We start from the raw sequence: 17,877 nt of genomic DNA on the forward strand, positions 1-17,877 counted from the left end.
ATTGAGATGTGAAGCTCTGGGAGTGTAAGGACGGCTGATCAGGGAGCGATGTATTGATATGTGAAGCTCTGGGAGTGTAAGGGCAGCTGATCAGGGAGCGATGTATTGAGATGTGAAGCTCTGGGATTGTAAGGGCAGCTGATCAGGGAGCGATGTATTGATATGTGAAGCTCTGGGAGTGTAAGGACGGCTGATCAGGGAGCGATGTATTGAGATGTGAAGCTCTGGGAGTGTAAGGACGGCTGATCAGGGAGCGATGTATTGATATGTGAAGCTCTGGGAGTGTAAGGACGGCTGATCAGGGAGCGATGTATTGAGATGTGAAGCTCTGGGATTGTAAGGACAGCTGATCAGGGAGCGATGTATTGAGATGTGAAGCTCTGGGAGTGTAAGGACGGCTGATCAGGGAGCGATGTATTGAGATGTGAAGCTCTGGGAGTGTAAGGGCGGCTGATCAGGGAGCGATGTATTGATATGTGAAGCTCTGGGAGTGTAAGGACAGCTGATCAGGGAGCGATGTATTGATATGTGAAGCTCTGGGAGTGTAAGGACGGCTGATCAGGGAGTGATGTATTGATATGTGAAGCTCTGGGAGTGTAAGGACAGCTGATCAGGGAGCGATGTATTGATATGTGAAGCTCTGGGATTGTAAGGACGGCTGATCAGGGAGCGATGTATTGATATGTGAAGCTCTGGGAGTGTAAGGACAGCTGATCAGGGAGCGATGTATTGATATGTGAAGCTCTGGGAGTGTAAGGGCGGCTGATCAGGGAGCGATGTATTGATATGTGAAGCTCTGGGAGTGTAAGGACGGCTGATCAGGGAGCGATGTATTGAGATGTGAAGCTCTGGGAGTGTAAGGGCGGCTGATCAGGGAGCGATGTATTGATATGTGAAGCTCTGGGAGTGTAAGGACGGCTGATCAGGGAGCGATGTATTGATATGTGAAGCTCTGGGAGTGTAAGGACGGCTGATCAGGGAGCGATGTATTGATATGTGAAGCTCTGGGAGTGTAAGGACGGCTGATCAGGGAGCGATGTATTGATATGTGAAGCTCTGGGAGTGTAAGGACGGCTGATCAGGGAGCGATGTATTGATATGTGAAGCTCTGGGAGTGTAAGGACGGCTGATCAGGGAGCGATGTATTGATATGTGAAGCTCTGGGAGTGTAAGGGCGGCTGATCAGGGATGTATTGATTAGTTGCTGCTTTGTCTCTTTGCCGCCCCACAGCCTGGTCTCACGGAGACCCGAGGAAAGTGATCTATCCCACTGACAGCAGGGGGCAGTTCTGTGGGCAGGCTGGCACCGAACTCGAGTGAGTATCTATCAATTTCTAAATCTAACATGAAATGCTATACTACTATTATGGCTCCCTTCTGGTAGACTTTTTTAGCGATATCGTTTTGTAGTTTCTCATTGCATGATGTTAAATCATTTTTAATTTAAAATTCGAGGTGATGCAAAATTTTGGGCTGTAGCTTCACAGGGTGAACACAAGTTTGACTAGTTTTAGACCTGTAGCACGTGATAGCAGCTGTAGAGAAGTCACTCGCTTCACATCTTTTGAAGAAAAAAAACCCCAAAAGTGTGTTCTTCATCTTCAGTTCTGTTTTAAAAAGCACAGATGATGCAGTGACTCCCCGGTGTGTTTGCTCTCTCCTGACAGGAAGACTCCCTTCCTGTTTTACTTCAACATCATGAAGTGTGCCAGCCCCCTGGTGCTGCTGGAGTTCCAGTGCCCCACGACCCAGGTGAGTAACACAGGGGCCCGTCCTGCTTAGCAATTCCCAGTCCCTTTTGAGTCCTTTCACGAGACAGGCTTTATTGAGCAGACGTCTATACAGCTTCAGTACACGTTGTATTGCAGTTGTGTAACTGCGTGCGTTGTAGTGTGTTTGACGAGCTGTGTGCAGTCCCTGCTGTTCATCTGTTCAAATGCATAGCAGATCCAGCCCAGGCTTTCCTGCCCTAAGCTGAAGCGCTGTGCCCTGGGAGTGGAATTGACAGCCGATCTGCTGCTCGAGCGCTCTGAGAGGTGGCGGGTGACCCTGGCCGTGTCGTTTTGTTTCAGATCTGTGTGGAGAAGTGCCCGGATAAATTCATGACGTTATTGAAGGCGTATGCCAATCCCTCAGACATGGACTATTACAAGAAGTTCTGTAAGCCTGAGTTTGCTGGCATGACCAAACTGGTGAGTGAGGAGGAGTACAGAGCACAATTATAACTCTGTCTGTGTGTGTATCTATAGCTCTGTATTAAATGGTTCTCGTATCAGTGATGTGATTGTGTTTGTTTCAGAGTGCTCCGGAGGTTCTTCGAGATGGATACTGTCCAGCCATGCTGATTCCCAGCAGACCATGTAGGTGGCCAGCCCGCTTCACGTCTTTTATGACTTTTTTAAAATCTAAAATAATCAATGAATCGATTTGAATTGTTGCATCTCTAATAGGTGTATGATGGGGGTGGGGTCAGGGGATTTGACAGTAACCCTAAACAATCCTGTCTCTCTTTCTCAGTCACACGCCGCTGTTTCCCGGCTCTCCGGGCTAAGAAAGGCGTGATCACCGTCGACAACCACACCACGTTCGACGACGGGATGGGGGAGAGACGCAACGTTACAGATCTGCTTGAGGGGGCCAAGTGAGTGCCGGGCTCGGACTGTGTGAACCCGAGCCCTGGGGCTGCTCCTCGGGGGCAGCTGCCTGCCCTAGACGTGTGAAACAAATGCTGGATCAGCCAAACCTGGCTTTGTAGAAGTGCGAGCCAGCGCCATCTAGTGGTCTGCCGATTTGGAGCGTCATTTTTGTCAAGACCAGGGCTGTGGTCAGTTTTGTTTTAAAATCAATCCCCAAGGATATATTTCAGCTTTTTAGAGACATTAATAATTGCTGTGATTTTTCAGCTGTTCAGATTTTTAATTTACTAACAAACAGGGACTTCAGTTGAAGTCATGTGCTGCCCCTGTGTGAAGCTCATTTTAACAGAATGCTGCCGATTGCAATTTTGATCAGTGATGTGCTGGAATTGATTTTAAAAATGAATTCAACAGAAATTGTCCCCAGCCCTGGTCAAGACACTGGCTAGCCTACAGACATATATTTAGCAGCAACTAGAAATGAAGAGCAGCTCTTGAGCTCTGGGGAATGCTGCTCGTGATGGGGGGGGGTGAGTCCGCTGAAGGACGGAGAGACGCTGACGTTTGGGTTTAAACGCAGCCTTGAGTGATCAACGCGCTGCTCTGCTCACTCCACTGCCATGTTTTTTTCAGGAAAGCCAACGTGGTGCTAGAGGCCCGTCAGGTAGCCATGAAGATATTTGAAGACTACACTGTGTCCTGGCACTGGATTCTCCTGTGAGTATCGCCTGCCAGAGCCTTCCTCTGCTCCACAGGGCCTTGACTGTCCGCCTGTCGCTCCAGTCTTCAGAGCATCGTGTTAGTGCTGCATTTTACACACGGTGCATCTGCAGTGGAGGCATCGCACTGAATGGGGTTTTGATCGTCCCCATTGCGAACCAGCCAGTCATTCTGCATTGGTAGTAAATGGAGTTTCATTCAGATCTCTTGTCTAGTATTGAACACTTCTCTGTTGAGCAGTACCTAGAAGTTTACTAAACAAGGCTCTGTTTGGGGCTGAAACACCCCATGCTTAGTACTTCATCATTCTGAGGAAAGTGGAGATGGTTTTGGGGTACTGTTGCTCTTGCGAGATGGTTTGCATATTATTATTAATATCACTGGTGTATAATTGATCTTTTCAGGAATGCCAGGATGTAAGAGGTCTATGATGTCTACATGGAGCAGGGATGGAAATAAGACTCCTATTGGAGAGCGGTTTCCCCCATTCCAGGTTTTACTATGAGCTTGATTAGCCCACAGTGTGTCTAGGTAGTGTGGAGTAGTGGTTAGGGCTCTGTACTCTTGATCGGCGGGTTGTGGGTTCAATCCCAGGTGGGGGACACTGCTGCTGTACCCTTGAGCAAGGTACTTTACCTAGATTGCTCCAGTAAAAACCCAACTGTGTAAATGGGTAATTGTATGTAAAAATAATGTGGTATCTTGTAACAATTGTAAGTTGCCCTGGATAAGGGCATCTGCTAAGAAATAAATAATAATAATAATAATAGGTAACAAGCTCCTAGTAAAACCAGGAATGGATAAAACTGCTATGCAAGGGGGTTCTTATTCCCATCCCTGTAGAGGCTCCTGTAATAAGTTTGTATTGTCTAGTAATAGTTAACCACACACCTTTTTGATAGGACACTCCTTTGTTCCAGTGCTGTGCTTGACTGCTCTGTCTGTCTGTCTCTGTCTTCGCAGTGGCCTGGTCATCGCCATGGTGATCAGTCTGATCTTCGTCGTGCTCCTGCGCTTCCTGGCTGGAATTATGGTCTGGGTGATGATCGTGCTGGTTCTCTTGGTCCTGGGTTATGGTGAGGAGCAGGACTCATTGCTGTTAGCTGCAGGCCCATAGCTACACAACAGGCAATGGCAGAAAAGGTTGTAATACTAAAAGAAACTACAAATTCATAAAATTAGAGAATCCAGGAGCGAGAGGAGGCCATTCGGCCCGTCCGTGCTTGTCCGGTTTCTAGCAGTGATTGATCTCAGAACTTTAAGTCGGGTCTTAAAGGATCCCAGTGATTCAGCATCAACAGCATGACTAGGTAACCCATTCCATCCCCTCACCATTCTCTGTGTGAAGAAGAGTCTCCTTCAGCAACATGACTAGGTAACCCATTCCATCCCCTCCCCACTCTCTGTATGAAGAAGAGTCTCCTTCAGCAACATGACTAGGTAACCCATTCCATCCCTTCCCCACTCTCTGTGTGAAGAAGTCTCCTTCAGCAACATGACTAGGTAACCCATTCCATCCCCTCCCCACTCTCTGTGTGAAGAAGAGTCTCCTTCAGCAACATGACTAGGTAACCCATTCCATCCCCTCACCACTCTCTGTATGAAGAAGAGTCTCCTTCAGCAACATGACTAGGTAACCCATTCCATCCCTTCCCCACTCTCTGTGTGAAGAAGAGTCTCCTTCAGCAACATGACTAGGTAACCCATTCCATCCCCTCCCCACTCTCTGTATGAAGAAGAGTCTCCTTCAGCAACATGACTAGGTAACCCATTCCATCCCTTCCCCACTCTCTGTGTGAAGAAGAGTCTCCTTCAGCAACATGACTAGGTAACCCATTCCATCCCCTCCCCACTCTCTGTGTGAAGAAGAGTCTCCTTCAGCAACATGACTAGGTAACCCATTCCATCCCCTCACCACTCTCTGTATGAAGAAGAGTCTCCTTCAGCAACATGACTAGGTAACCCATTCCATCCCTTCCCCACTCTCTGTGTGAAGAAGAGTCTCCTTCAGCAACATGACTAGGTAACCCATTCCATCCCCTCCCCACTCTCTGTATGAAGAAGAGTCTCCTTCAGCAACATGACTAGGTAACCCATTCCATCCCCTCACCACTCTCTGTGTGAAGAAGAGTCTCCTTCAGCAACATGACTAGGTAACCCATTCCATCCCCTCACCACTCTCTGTGTGAAGAAGAGTCTCCTTCAGCAACATGACTAGGTAACCCATTCCATCCCCTCCCCACTCTCTGTATGAAGAAGAGTCTCCTTCAGCAACATGACTAGGTAACCCATTCCATCCCTTCCCCACTCTCTGTGTGAAGAAGAGTCTCCTTCAGCAACATGACTAGGTAACCCATTCCATCCCCTCCCCACTCTGTGTGAAGAAGAGTCTCCTTCAGCAACATGACTAGGTAACCCATTCCATCCCCTCACCACTCTCTGTATGAAGAAGAGTCTCCTTCAGCAACATGACTAGGTAACCCATTCCATCCCTTCCCCACTCTCTGTGTGAAGAAGAGTCTCCTTCAGCAACATGACTAGGTAACCCATTCCATCCCCTCCCCACTCTCTGTATGAAGAAGAGTCTCCTTCAGCAACATGACTAGGTAACCCATTCCATCCCCTCACCACTCTCTGTGTGAAGAAGAGTCTCCTTCAGCAACATGACTAGGTAACCCATTCCATCCCCTCACCACTCTCTGTGTGAAGAAGTCTCTGTCCTAAGTCTGCCTCCAATTCCAACTGGTCCTGGTTTCTGTGCTGTGCTTAATGTTTTAGTTAGGGTTCACTTTATCAACTTTTAAGATTTTTAAAGATTTCGACCCTCCCCCCCCCCCCCCCCAATTCTTTTCTGTTTCAGGCTAAACACATTCAGTGCAACCCTCTTGTCCGGAGCAGCAGGTGCGGTCTCTCTTGAGTTTGATTTGTGCTGTACTCTTTGCTGCATGTGAGTGACAGCCTCCTTGTCTCTGCAGGGATATTCCACTGTTACATGGAGTACGCTGCTCTGAAACAAACCCCTGGGGCTGACGTCAGCATCAGAGAGCTGGGCCTGCTGACCGACTTCACTGTGTACCTGCAGCTGAGACAAACCTGGCTGGCTTTCAGTGAGTGCCACAGGCTTTCTGTACTGTGCTGAGGGCTAAACACTCCATTCCCAGCTCTGCAGCGCTGTCCTTACCAGCACCTTAATAATAATGAACGCTAGTCTACACACTCCTCTCTCAGCTCTGTCATTACCAGCACCTTAATAATAATGAGCGCTAGTCTACACACTCCTCTCTCAGCTCTGTCATTACCAGCACCTTAATAATAATGAGCGCTAGTCTACACACTCCTCTCTCAGCTCTGTCATTACCAGCACCTTAATAATAATGAGCGCTAGTCTACACACTCCTCTCTCAGCTCTGTCATTACCATCACCTTAATAATAATGAGCGCTAGTCTACACACTCCTCTCTCAGCTCTGTCATTACCAGCACCTTAATAATAATGAGCGCTAGTCTACACACTCCTCTCTCAGCTCTGTCATTACCAGCACCTTAATAATAATGAGCGCTAGTCTACACACTCCTCTCTCAGCTCTGTCATTACCAGCACCTTAATAATAATGAGCGCTAGTCTACACACTCCTCTCTCAGCTCTGTCATTACCAGCACCTTAATAATAATGAGCGCTAGTCTACACACTCCTCTCTCAGCTCTGTCATTACCAGCACCTTAATAATAATGAGCGCTAGTCTACACACTCCTCTCTCAGCTCTGTCATTACCAGCACCTTAATAATAATGAGCGCTAGTCTACACACTCCTCTCTCAGCTCTGTCATTACCAGCACCTTAGTAGTAATGAGCGCTAGTCTACACACTCCTCTCTCAGCTCTGTCATTACCAGCACCTTAATAATAATGAGCGCTAGTCTACACACTCCTCTCTCAGCTCTGTCATTACCAGCACCTTAGTAGTAATGAGCGCTAGTCTACACACTCCTCTCTCAGCTCTGTCATTACCAGCACCTTAATAATAATGAGCGCTAGTCTACACACTCCGTTCTCTTCTGCGTATTAAATTGTCGTGTGTGTGTCTCAATGCCTCTCCCTCTCTCTCTCCTCTCTCTCTTGCTCTCTGCAGTGATTATCTTGTGTATTAAATTGACGTGTGTGTCTCAATGCCTCTCCCTCTCTCTCTCCTCTCTCTCTCGCTCTCTGCAGTGATTATCTTGTGTATCATTGAGGTGGTCATCATCCTGCTTCTGATTTTCCTTCGCAAACGGATTGTCATCGCCATAGCCCTGATCAAGGAGGCCAGCAGGTACTGAGATCTGACAGAACTGAAAGCGTGCGAGTCACTGAGGAAGAAGCTTCACAGGTGCAGGGCTTTGAGATCACAGCGACTGAAGTATAGGGAGGAGAACCCTGCTGTGATCAAAATGAGAAACACTTGCCATACCACTGTCAATAGGGGCGTAGGGCTACCGTAGTCATACTGGTAGCGAGTCTGTGAGGTGTTTGCTACAAATGACAGCCTTTTTTGTAGTTGTGCCCTTTGTATGATTTAAACCCTGCCAAAAACACACACAAAAAATTCAAGTGGACATGAAATATTTGTTTCTGTGTTTTTTTTCAGGGCGGTCGGTCACGTCATGTGCTCCCTGATCTATCCCCTGTTGACCTTTGCCCTCCTGGCTCTCGTCATCGCCTACTGGGCCATCACTGCGGTGTATCCTTGGGCTTTCTTTGCATGCAAGGACCGCCAAAGCTGTGTATAAAATATTGCAAGTCTGTCTGCTTCAGAAGAACACTGTGTACAGAAAACATGAAGAACCGAGTAAAACAATTCTGTTTAGAAGTATGTGGTTGTTACTGTGCTAATAGGGACATGACAGTTGCTAATGACAGTTTTAGTATACGTTAAGTATTGGCAAAAAAACTATAGCCTGACAACCTAATACAAAAACTGTTTTAATGTAAAGTGTAAGCCTACATAGATGACCACAGGAGTCTGAAAACATGCTGTTGGAATTCTGTCATCATTGCTTTCCAAATGGCTACAGAATTGTTTAAAGAAATAGCCAGCACACGGAAAATAAACCTGGTAGTGTTTGTGCATTCCATCCACAAGGCTACGAGCGAGGGAGAGAGTGGGGAGGGGATGGAATGGGTTACCTAGTCATGTTGCTGAAGGAGACTCTTCTTCACACAGAGAGTGGGGAGGGGATGGAATGGGTTACCTAGTCATGTTGCTGAAAGAGACTCTTCTTCACACAGAGAGTGGGGAGGGGATGGAATGGGTTACCTAGTGATGTTGCTGAAGGAGACTCTTCTTCACACAGAGAGTGGGGAGGGGATGGAATGGGTTACCTAGTCATGTTGCTGAAGGAGACTCTTCTTCACACAGAGAGTGGTGAGGGGATGGAATGGGTTACCTAGTCATGTTGCTGAAGGAGACTCTTCTTCACACAGAGAGTGGTGAGGGGATGGAATGGGTTACCTTGTCATGTTGTTGAAGGAGACTCTTCTTCACACAGAGAGTGGTGAGGGGATGGAATGGGTTACCTAGTCATGTTGCTGAAGGAGACTCTTCTTCACACAGAGAGTGGGGAGGGGATGGAATGGGTTACCTTGTCATGTTGTTGAAGGAGACTCTTCTTCACACAGAGAGCTCTGATGGTTCGAATGGTCTCCTCTCGCTCATAAATTTCTCTTCTCAGCTGCTAGTATTGTAATGTTATTGTTTATTCCCCTTGTCTCCTTGGAAGATGTTTTGCTTCTGAATTTAAAACCTTCACATGTTTTGCAGAAACAGAGGCTCCTATTAAATGGCGCTTGATTGTTGAAACGGTCTGAACTTGTTGTAGGAAATCCTTAACTCTTCTCCTCAGCTTCTTATCCACCTCCAACGAGCCTGTTTACAAAGTGTTTCCAAACAACACGAACAACGAGTCATCGTGCATCTACTCCAGAAAAACATGCGACCCACAGGTGGGTGCAGTGAAACGGAAACACCACCACCTGTCTGCATTTACACCAAGTACTGGAAACTCACCTTAAAGTTCCTCCATTCTACCATCAGACCACACTCCTCCCTCCCAGACACTCCTCAGCTCTAACCACTAGAGCCACACTGCTTCCCTCCCTCCCCAGCTCCACTAGAGCCGCACTGCTTCCCTCCCTCCCAGTCCCTCCTCAGCTCCACTAGAGCCACACTGCTTCCCTCCCTCCCAGTCCCTCCTCAGCTCCACTAGAGCCACACTGCCTCCCTCCCTCCCAGTCCCTCCTCAGCTCCACTAGAGCCACACTGCTTCCCTCCCTCCCAGTCCCTCCTCAGCTCCACTAGAGCCACACTGCTTCCCTCCCTCCCTCCCAGTCCCTCCTCAGCTCCACTAGAGCCACACTGCTTCTCTGCGAAAAGTAATAACAAAAAAATCATCCTGCAGCGCACCACTCTTCTTTAAATGACACGGATCACAAATCAGCTGAAGTTGTGTCTGTTCAGCGGTGAGAGTTGGCCGGTGGAGTGCCAAAGCCCTGAGGAGGGGTTCGAACAATCCTCATCCGTTTGTCTTTTTTTTCAGACTTTCAACACCACCAACATGACGAAGGCGTGCCCGGATGCGAAGTGCTTGTTTGCGTTCTACGGCGGCGAGACGTACTACCACAAGTACCTCATCTTCTTCCAGTTCTACAACGTCTTCCTCTTCTTCTGGTGCGCCAACTTCGTGACGGCCCTGGGGCAGGTGACGCTGGCAGGAGCCTTCGCCTCCTTCTACTGGGCCTTCAAGAAACCCGACGACATGCCCGCTTTCCCCATCTTCACCTCGCTCGGCCGGGCGCTCAGGTAACCTCCCGCCACCAGGGGGAGCCGTGGACTTCTGAACAGCATCCAGATTATTAATGAGTCCTTCAGCAGACGATTTTATCCAAAGCGACTAGCAGAGACCAGGGGGTGAACTATGAATCATCAACAACTGCTGCTGCAGATGCAATAGGACCTCGTTTGTTTTACGTCTCATCTCAAGGACGGAGTACAAGGAGGTTATGTGGGCTGCGTTGTGTTGATTGTATTGGTGTTGTTCCTGCAGGTACCACACGGGGTCGCTGGCATTTGGATCGCTCATCCTGTCTATTGTGCAGGTCATCAGAGTCCTGCTGGAATACCTGGACCACAAACTCAAAGGTGAGGATCAGCTGCAACTGTTTGGAAATGGAGCTTCTTGTTTCACACAACTTGGTCAGCGTTTGAGTCTGGTTCCTATTTCACTGGACTGTACAGGCATGGCCAAAAATTTTGCATTGCTTAGAATTTTAGGATTGAGACACAACAGACACAGCTCTGGCCAAAAGATATTCTATATGTTTTTATTGTGTATGTGTCTCCAGTAGTCATTCCACCGCTGTGTAAAGTCTGTGTATTTTTCTCTCTTGTTTTGCTTTTAATGGAGATGTTTAACTGTTTCCCACAGGTCACCAGAACAAGTTCACCAAGTTCCTGCTGTGTTGTTTGAAGTGCTGTTTCTGGTGCCTGGAAAAGTTCATCAAGTTCCTGAACAGAAACGCCTACATCATGGTGAGACCTTGCAGTCTGTTCACAGCACATCTCCTCTTCATCAGCTCAGCAAAACTCTGAGCCTTGTCGCTCACATCTCTGATCCATTTGCTCTTATTTATTTATTTTTTTAGATCGCAATCTATGGAAAAAACTTCTGCACCTCTGCTAGGAATGCCTTCTTCCTCCTCATGAGAAATATTGTTAGGTGAGTCGAAACAGTGTCTTTACCTGGACTGGAGGGAGCACCCTTTCTCTTAGGGGGTGAGGGAGGGAGCAGTTCAGTCTCCGTACCTCAAGCCTGCCCTGGACTGGAGGGAGCACCCTTTCTCTTAGGGGGTGAGGGAGGGAGCAGTTCAGTCTCCATGCCTCAAGCCTGCCCTGGACTGGAGGCAACACCCTTTCTCTTAGGGGGTGAGGGAGGGAGCAGTTCAGTCTCCATGCCTCAAGCCTTCCCTGGACTGTAGGGAGCACCCTTTCTCTTTGTGGTTTTCAGTATTTGGTGGGGTTTGTTTTGTGTATGGAGAGCTAAGCTCAGACCACCCAACTCTTTTGACTTGTAACCTCAGAAGCCAGACTCGAAGCCTGAGGTCTGTCATCTCATAAGATTGTGCGGCTCCTCGTCTCAAAGCTGTCTGTTTCTTGTTTTATAGGGTTGCGGTTCTGAACAAAGTAACAGAATTCCTGCTCTTCCTGGGGAAGCTTCTTATCGTCGGAAGTGTTGGTGAGCTCCCATACAGAGTCCAGGGATCCCAGTGCAGCACCCTGAAGAAACGCCAGATAGCAGACCACAGCATTGCCAGCAATGGCAACGCAATGAGAACGAATATCACACCGTGCTCTATTCAGTTAATGGCAGATCTAAACACCACTGTTTACTAAAACTAAATAGCTGAGTGAATAGTTAGACATTGAACCAGACTGCAGATGACACAGCCTCAGTGTGCCAGTTGGCCTTGTATTCTTTCCAAACTCATTAAGAGTCTGGATCTGGTGCCTAGTATGGCTGTGCTGAAACGTGTGTTTTCAGAGTAATTTATCAATTGGAATTCGAATGGAATGAATGGATCTGACCCGACCCTGATTGCTGGACCTCTGGTCTGGTAACAGTGGGATCGCGGTGGGATGAACACACAATGTAATGCCTGTGTTCTTTCTTCTCTCGTTTCCAGGGATCCTGTCTTTCTTCTTCTTTTCAGGGAAAATAAAACCCATTGAGGACACGGCCCCGACACTCAACTACTACTGGGTCCCTATACTGGTGAGTGCACCGCGTACTGGGAGTACAGATTCTTCAACCAGTACCAAAAAAGACCGTGGAAGAGACCGCTAGCCTTCGATGAGAAACGTTTCGACTAGAAGGATTTCCCCAACGCCTTCCAACAAAGACGTTTACAAAGACTTCGAGTCGACATGCTTGCCATAGAATTTTTGTATTTTCTTTTTAGTTTATAATTTTAAATGTGTTGCAGGCACTATTGACATTTGACCACAGGTCATAAATAAACAGGGCAATGCGTTTCTTAAAGTTTGCACGGGCGTGTTTCACCAGGAGACAAAACATTTCTCTTGTGCGGACCGCAGTGCACCCAGATCACGCTCCCCCCTGCAACGACGCTGGTTTTCTGTTCCCACGTTACACCGCTTGTTTTAATCGGAGCGCCTGCATTGTTGCAGGAGGGAGCGTGATCTGGAAACACTGCGAGGTTTAAAAGATAAAATCTCTTTTATTCCCTAGTAAATGTTAAAAAAAAGGAGTTTGTTAGTTGATTTAACAATGACGCGTGATGAAAAAAAAGAATTAATCAAGTTAAGTCTAATCAATATAATTCAATAAATCCTGCGATATGTACAGCACAGGATACATCAAAGGTAAATGACATGTTTCTTGTAAACCATATTACTGTTATCAGAGCTAATGTTGATCATGCTGGTTCCAGAAACAGTAATGCTGGTTATAAATCTAGCCACAGGTTCAGAGAGAAGTCAGTTTGAAAGTCTCCTGACTGTAAATTCTAAAGCCAGGTCATTCTGTCCTCACTCTGGCTTGTTGTTAATCGTTTTTTTGTGGCACGTCAGCACTGACTGCGTTCCCATGGTAACTGACCTGTGCTCCCATGTCTGTTCCGTGTTCTCTCAGACGGTGGTGATCGGGTCGTACTTCATCGCTCACGGCTTCTTCAGTGTCTACGGCATGTGTGTGGACACGCTGTTCCTGTGTTTCTGTGAGTACACGCCTCTCCTCTCATTTTAAACATACTTCTGTATTTTGTTTGCTTTTAAAAATGTGGTGAATATTAAGGGGGATGAGGGAGCAGTTCAGTCTCCATGCCTCAAGCCTGCCCTGGACTGGAGGGAGCACCCTTTCTCTTAGGGGGGGGGGGAGGGAGGGAGCAGTTCAGTCTCCATGCCTCAAGCCTGCCCTGGACTGGAGGGAGCACCCTTTCTCTTAGGGGGGGAGGGAGGGAGGGAGCAGTTCAGTCTCCATGCCTCAAGCCTGCCCTGGACTGGAGGGAGCACCCTTTCTCTTAGGGGCATTCTGTAGCCAATCTCAAGCATGAAATTGCACTTTTAACAAATCACTCTGCTGAGGGACTGGGGGTCTGGGCTTTCTGCTTGAGCTGTCTCCTCCTGACATGAACTCTACTCCTTCTCGCTGCTAACTTCTTTTTTCTCTTTCTTCCGTTCTTGTTTTCCCACCTATCCTTGGTCCTTTTCTGCCCTGGTTCCCTGCCATACCTCCCCTCTTGCCTGCCTGCTTGCTGAGGGAAGGCGAGGACCTGGAGAGGAACGATGGCTCTGAAGAAAAACCGTACTACATGTCCATGGAGCTCCATGACATCCTGTCTAAGAGCCACGTCCTGGAGACTGAGGACAAGAGTACAGAAACCCAGGAGTAGCGAGGATAGGGAAAGAGATAGGGAGGGCAGTGCTGCCCCCTAGAGGACTGGTGGTGTATAGAGGTCTATAGGAAAGAGAACTCAACACTGCAGAGCTGTATAGAGGTCTATAGGAAAGAGATCTCCACTCCACACAGTTCATCTCTAGTCAAGCTTACAGAACTGCACTGCAGATGTTTCAGAAACACAACCGGTGCTGGATTTGCCCTCATGTAACATTTCCGTGAATCTCTGTATAAGAGACTGAATCTCTGCGAGGTGATGCTGCTGTACAGTAACTGCGTGTTTAAAACACTCTGGCTCCACTGCCTCTCTTGCCTGTTACGATGCTAACCCACTGACTGCTGTTTGTGTAAAGTGGCAAAATACAGTGCCTTGCGAAAGTATTCGGCCCCCTTGAACTTTGCGACCTTTTGCCACATTTCAGGCTTCAAACATAAAGATATGAAACTGTAATTTTTTGTGAAGAATCAACAACAAGTGGGACACAATCATGAAGTGGAACGAAATTTATTGGATATTTCAAACTTTTTTAACAAATAAAAAACTGAAAAATTGGGCGTGCAAAATTATTCAGCCCCTTTACTTTCAGTGCAGCAAACTCTCTCCAGAAGTTCAGTGAGGATCTCTGAATGATCCAATGTTGACCTAAATGACTAATGATGATAAATAGAATCCACCTGTGTGTAATCAAGTCTCCGTATAAATGCACCTGCACTGTGATAGTCTCAGAGGTCCGTTTAAAGCGCAGAGAGCATCATGAAGAACAAGGAACACACCAGGCAGGTCGGAGATACTGTTGTGGAGAAGTTTAAAGCCGGATTTGGATACAAAAAGATTTCCCAAGCTTTAAACATCCCAAGGAGCACTGTGCAAGCGATAATATTGAAATGGAAGGAGTATCAGACCACTGCAAATCTACCAAGACCTGGCCGTCCCTCTAAACTTTCAGCTCATACAAGGAGAAGACTGATCAGAGATGCAGCCAAGAGGCCCATGATCACTCTGGATGAACTGCAGAGATCTACAGCTGAGGTGGGAGACTCTGTCCATAGGACAACAATCAGTCGTATACTGCACAAATCTGGCCTTTATGGAAGAGTGGCAAGAAGAAAGCCATTTCTTAAAGATATCCATAAAAAGTGTCGTTTACAGTTTGCCACAAGCCACCTGGGAGACACACCAAACATGTGGAAGAAGGTGCTCTGGTCAGATGAAACCAAAATCGAACTTTTTGGCAACAATGCAAAACGTTATGTTTGGCGTAAAAGCAACACAGCTCATCACCCTGAACACACCATCCCCACTGTCAAACATGGTGGTGGCAGCATCATGGTTTGGGCCTGCTTTTCTTCAGCAGGGACAGGGAAGATGGTTAAAATTGATGGGAAGATGGATGGAGCCAAATACAGGACCATTCTGGAAGAAAACCTGATGGAGTCTGCAAAAGACCTGAGACTGGGACGGAGATTTGTCTTCCAACAAGACAATGATCCAAAACATAAAGCAAAATCTACAATGGAATGGTTCACAAATAAACATATCCAGGTGTTAGAATGGCCAAGTCAAAGTCCAGACCTGAATCCAATCGAGAATCTGTGGAAAGAACTGAAAACTGCTGTTCACAAATGCTCTCCATCCAACCTCACTGAGCTCGAGCTGTTTTGCAAGGAGGAATGGGCAAAAATTTCAGTCTCTCGATGTGCAAAACTGATAGAGACATACCCCAAGTGACTTACAGCTGTAATCGCAGCAAAAGGTGGCGCTACAAAGTATTAACTTAAGGGGGCTGAATAATTTTGCACGCCCAATTTTTCAGTTTTTTATTTGTTAAAAAAGTTTGAAATATCCAATAAATTTCGTTCCACTTCATGATTGTGTCCCACTTGTTGATTCTTCACAAAAAATTACAGTTTCATATCTTTATGTTTGAAGCCTGAAATGTGGCAAAAGGTCGCAAAGTTCAAGGGGGCCGAATACTTTCGCAAGGCACTGTAGTTGTCTGATGAAGTCTGCTTTCAATATTTAAGTGTAATGCAGAGATTAATCATGCCGGAGGGGATTTTAACTAGTGTTCTGTTTGACAAGATATTTGAACGCTTAGTTGGTCTCTAGTGACTTTCTTACCCTATATTGTGTATTCATAATTATGATGAAGGACTGTTATCTCCCAGTGTATCCTGGGTTTCTCCTTGCTGCAGTGCCACAGTGCCATCTACTGGTCGGAATTTACTGTACCGCCAGATCTGTGCGATTTGTAACCACACCCCAAACCCCATTACTTTGTTGGCTCTTTGTACCTTAAGTGGTGATTGGGATTACTGTAGATTGAAATCCCGGTTCTTTAGATCATGTAAAGAGCCCGTGTTTCTCTTGACATGTGAGTGAAGGATTGCACTGCTGATCAGCACTGTGTACTTATTTATAGTGTAGAAAACGGCTTCAAATCTCAAACAGGACTTCCCCTAGCGTGAGCTGTCAGGATGAGAATTAAAGGATCTGTCTGTACACGGACCTGTGCTGTAATGTGCCTAATATGTATTGTATCAATTTGTATCCAGTCACTGTATTAATGTGTGTGAAGATAGGACTGCCACTGCTTTCATTGTAATAACATTATAATGAGGGATCTGTCCTTTTTTAAATGTTTTACAAGCGGCTCTGGGTTTCTCCAGCAGTGAATTATTATAATTTCTCTAAATCTGTCTAAAGCTTGTCTGGAGAATCTTAAATGCCGGGACTGAACAGCCTTCCTCGGTCCATTAAAATCATGCGACCTGTCAGCTGTCAGCCCCTCCCACTGTGTCTGTATGGAGCAGGTGGGGCTGGCAGAGTTGTCACGTGATTTAAATTGAATGAGGCAGGCTGTTCGGTCCCGGCATTCAGGATTCTCCAGACAAACATATTAAAGCCAAGTAAAATCAATTTGATATCATTATTAGAACTCAATATTGGAGCATCATAACCCAGGACCACTCGGAACAAAATTAATGAACCCCTTGAGGTACACAAGGAATCGAGCGCTCGTTCAAACGGTTTCTTCTTGAAATCCATTTGAGAGCGACTCGAGCATCGCGAGGAGGACACTGACCGTGTGGATGACCGGATCCAAACCCGTCAGTACATTTTAAACTCTGTTTCGTGCTCCTTGTACCTTTTTTAAGGGTTTTAAAAACAATTAAATACACTTTTAAATGAGCAACTTTAAGCAGCGGTCAATGTGGTTTTGTCCACGGTCTTCAGTCAACCAAATAAAAAAACCCAAATGCCTTGCTGGGAATCCAGAGATATGTGTGTCTTGTGTGTTTTATGCAAACTTCGAACCCAGTAATCCTGCCCGTTGTTTAACTGTGATGACGATGGTTTTAAACACTCTGCAGTAAACCCCATCCTTGTGTGTTTGCACATTTGTCTCAAGTGCCTCTTTTGGATGTAGCTGGGTCCCATGAGATGAGAAGGACCTCCTCTTCACTGTGTCGTAGTGGAGGTCTACTTCACAGTGCTGACCAGGCTCCATCTGCAGTTCACCAGAGCACAATTCCCTACTCTTTACTAGGGCTGTTACAATACACTAACGTGACGATACGTGTATCATGATATGCATGTTGTGATATGATATAAGCGATGGTCCAGATTGGATACTTGTGTGATGCATTATAACATTAAATTGAACATCTTCTTGTTAAATAATAATAATAATAATAATAATAATAAAAATAATAATAATAATAATAATAATAAAACCTGGATGAGATAGGGAGATTATGTATTCATACCAACTATAAAAACACTACTTCATCCAATAACTATTTGGTGAACTGCATTGTGCTGTGCTTTTGATCTGGTGTCAAGATACGAACGATACAGACCTCTCTCATGGTATATATGATGTAAAGAAAGCCTCACGATTCCTTGATACATAGTGAATTGTTACACCCCTGGGGTTTGCTGCTACGCCTTGACCTGTCCAGCTTTCTGAGACCTGAGCAGATCACAATCCAAGATGAAGACATTCTGACCCAACTGCATAGCTTAGCTTTCTCAAATCTGACCAGAACCCCCATTCCAATTCCGGAATG

General features: G+C 46.4%; 1 protein-coding gene across 3 annotated transcripts in view; it reads left to right on the forward strand.

Moving 5' to 3' along the window:
• The window catches only part of LOC117966859 (choline transporter-like protein 2), a 35,289-nt gene that overhangs the window by 14,972 nt on the left and 2,440 nt on the right, over window positions 1-17,877 (forward strand). Inside the window, exons 4-22 of one of the 3 annotated variants that reach the window (XM_059007950.1) lie at window positions 1,232-1,316; window positions 1,668-1,752; window positions 2,073-2,192; window positions 2,300-2,360; window positions 2,518-2,641; window positions 3,270-3,353; window positions 4,320-4,432; window positions 6,332-6,463; window positions 7,565-7,664; window positions 7,980-8,072; window positions 9,235-9,334; window positions 9,928-10,190; window positions 10,435-10,529; window positions 10,816-10,919; window positions 11,033-11,106; window positions 11,552-11,622; window positions 12,071-12,159; window positions 13,039-13,123; window positions 13,671-14,240. In XM_059007950.1, the coding sequence (XP_058863933.1) occupies window positions 1,232-1,316; window positions 1,668-1,752; window positions 2,073-2,192; window positions 2,300-2,360; window positions 2,518-2,641; window positions 3,270-3,353; window positions 4,320-4,432; window positions 6,332-6,463; window positions 7,565-7,664; window positions 7,980-8,072; window positions 9,235-9,334; window positions 9,928-10,190; window positions 10,435-10,529; window positions 10,816-10,919; window positions 11,033-11,106; window positions 11,552-11,622; window positions 12,071-12,159; window positions 13,039-13,123; window positions 13,671-13,798 (2,006 nt within the window). In that variant the 3' untranslated portion in view covers window positions 13,799-14,240. Of the gene's footprint in view, window positions 1-1,231; window positions 1,317-1,667; window positions 1,753-2,072; window positions 2,193-2,299; window positions 2,361-2,517; window positions 2,642-3,269; window positions 3,354-4,319; window positions 4,433-6,331; window positions 6,464-7,564; window positions 7,665-7,979; window positions 8,073-9,234; window positions 9,335-9,927; window positions 10,191-10,434; window positions 10,530-10,815; window positions 10,920-11,032; window positions 11,107-11,551; window positions 11,623-12,070; window positions 12,160-13,038; window positions 13,124-13,670; window positions 14,241-17,877 lie in introns of those variants that run through there. The other 2 variants (XM_059007949.1, XM_059007951.1) reach the window with 2 other exon arrangements.

Source organism: Acipenser ruthenus, chromosome 36 (genome assembly GCF_902713425.1).
Source record: "Acipenser ruthenus chromosome 36, fAciRut3.2 maternal haplotype, whole genome shotgun sequence".
NCBI classification, from domain to species: domain Eukaryota; kingdom Metazoa; phylum Chordata; class Actinopteri; order Acipenseriformes; family Acipenseridae; genus Acipenser; species Acipenser ruthenus.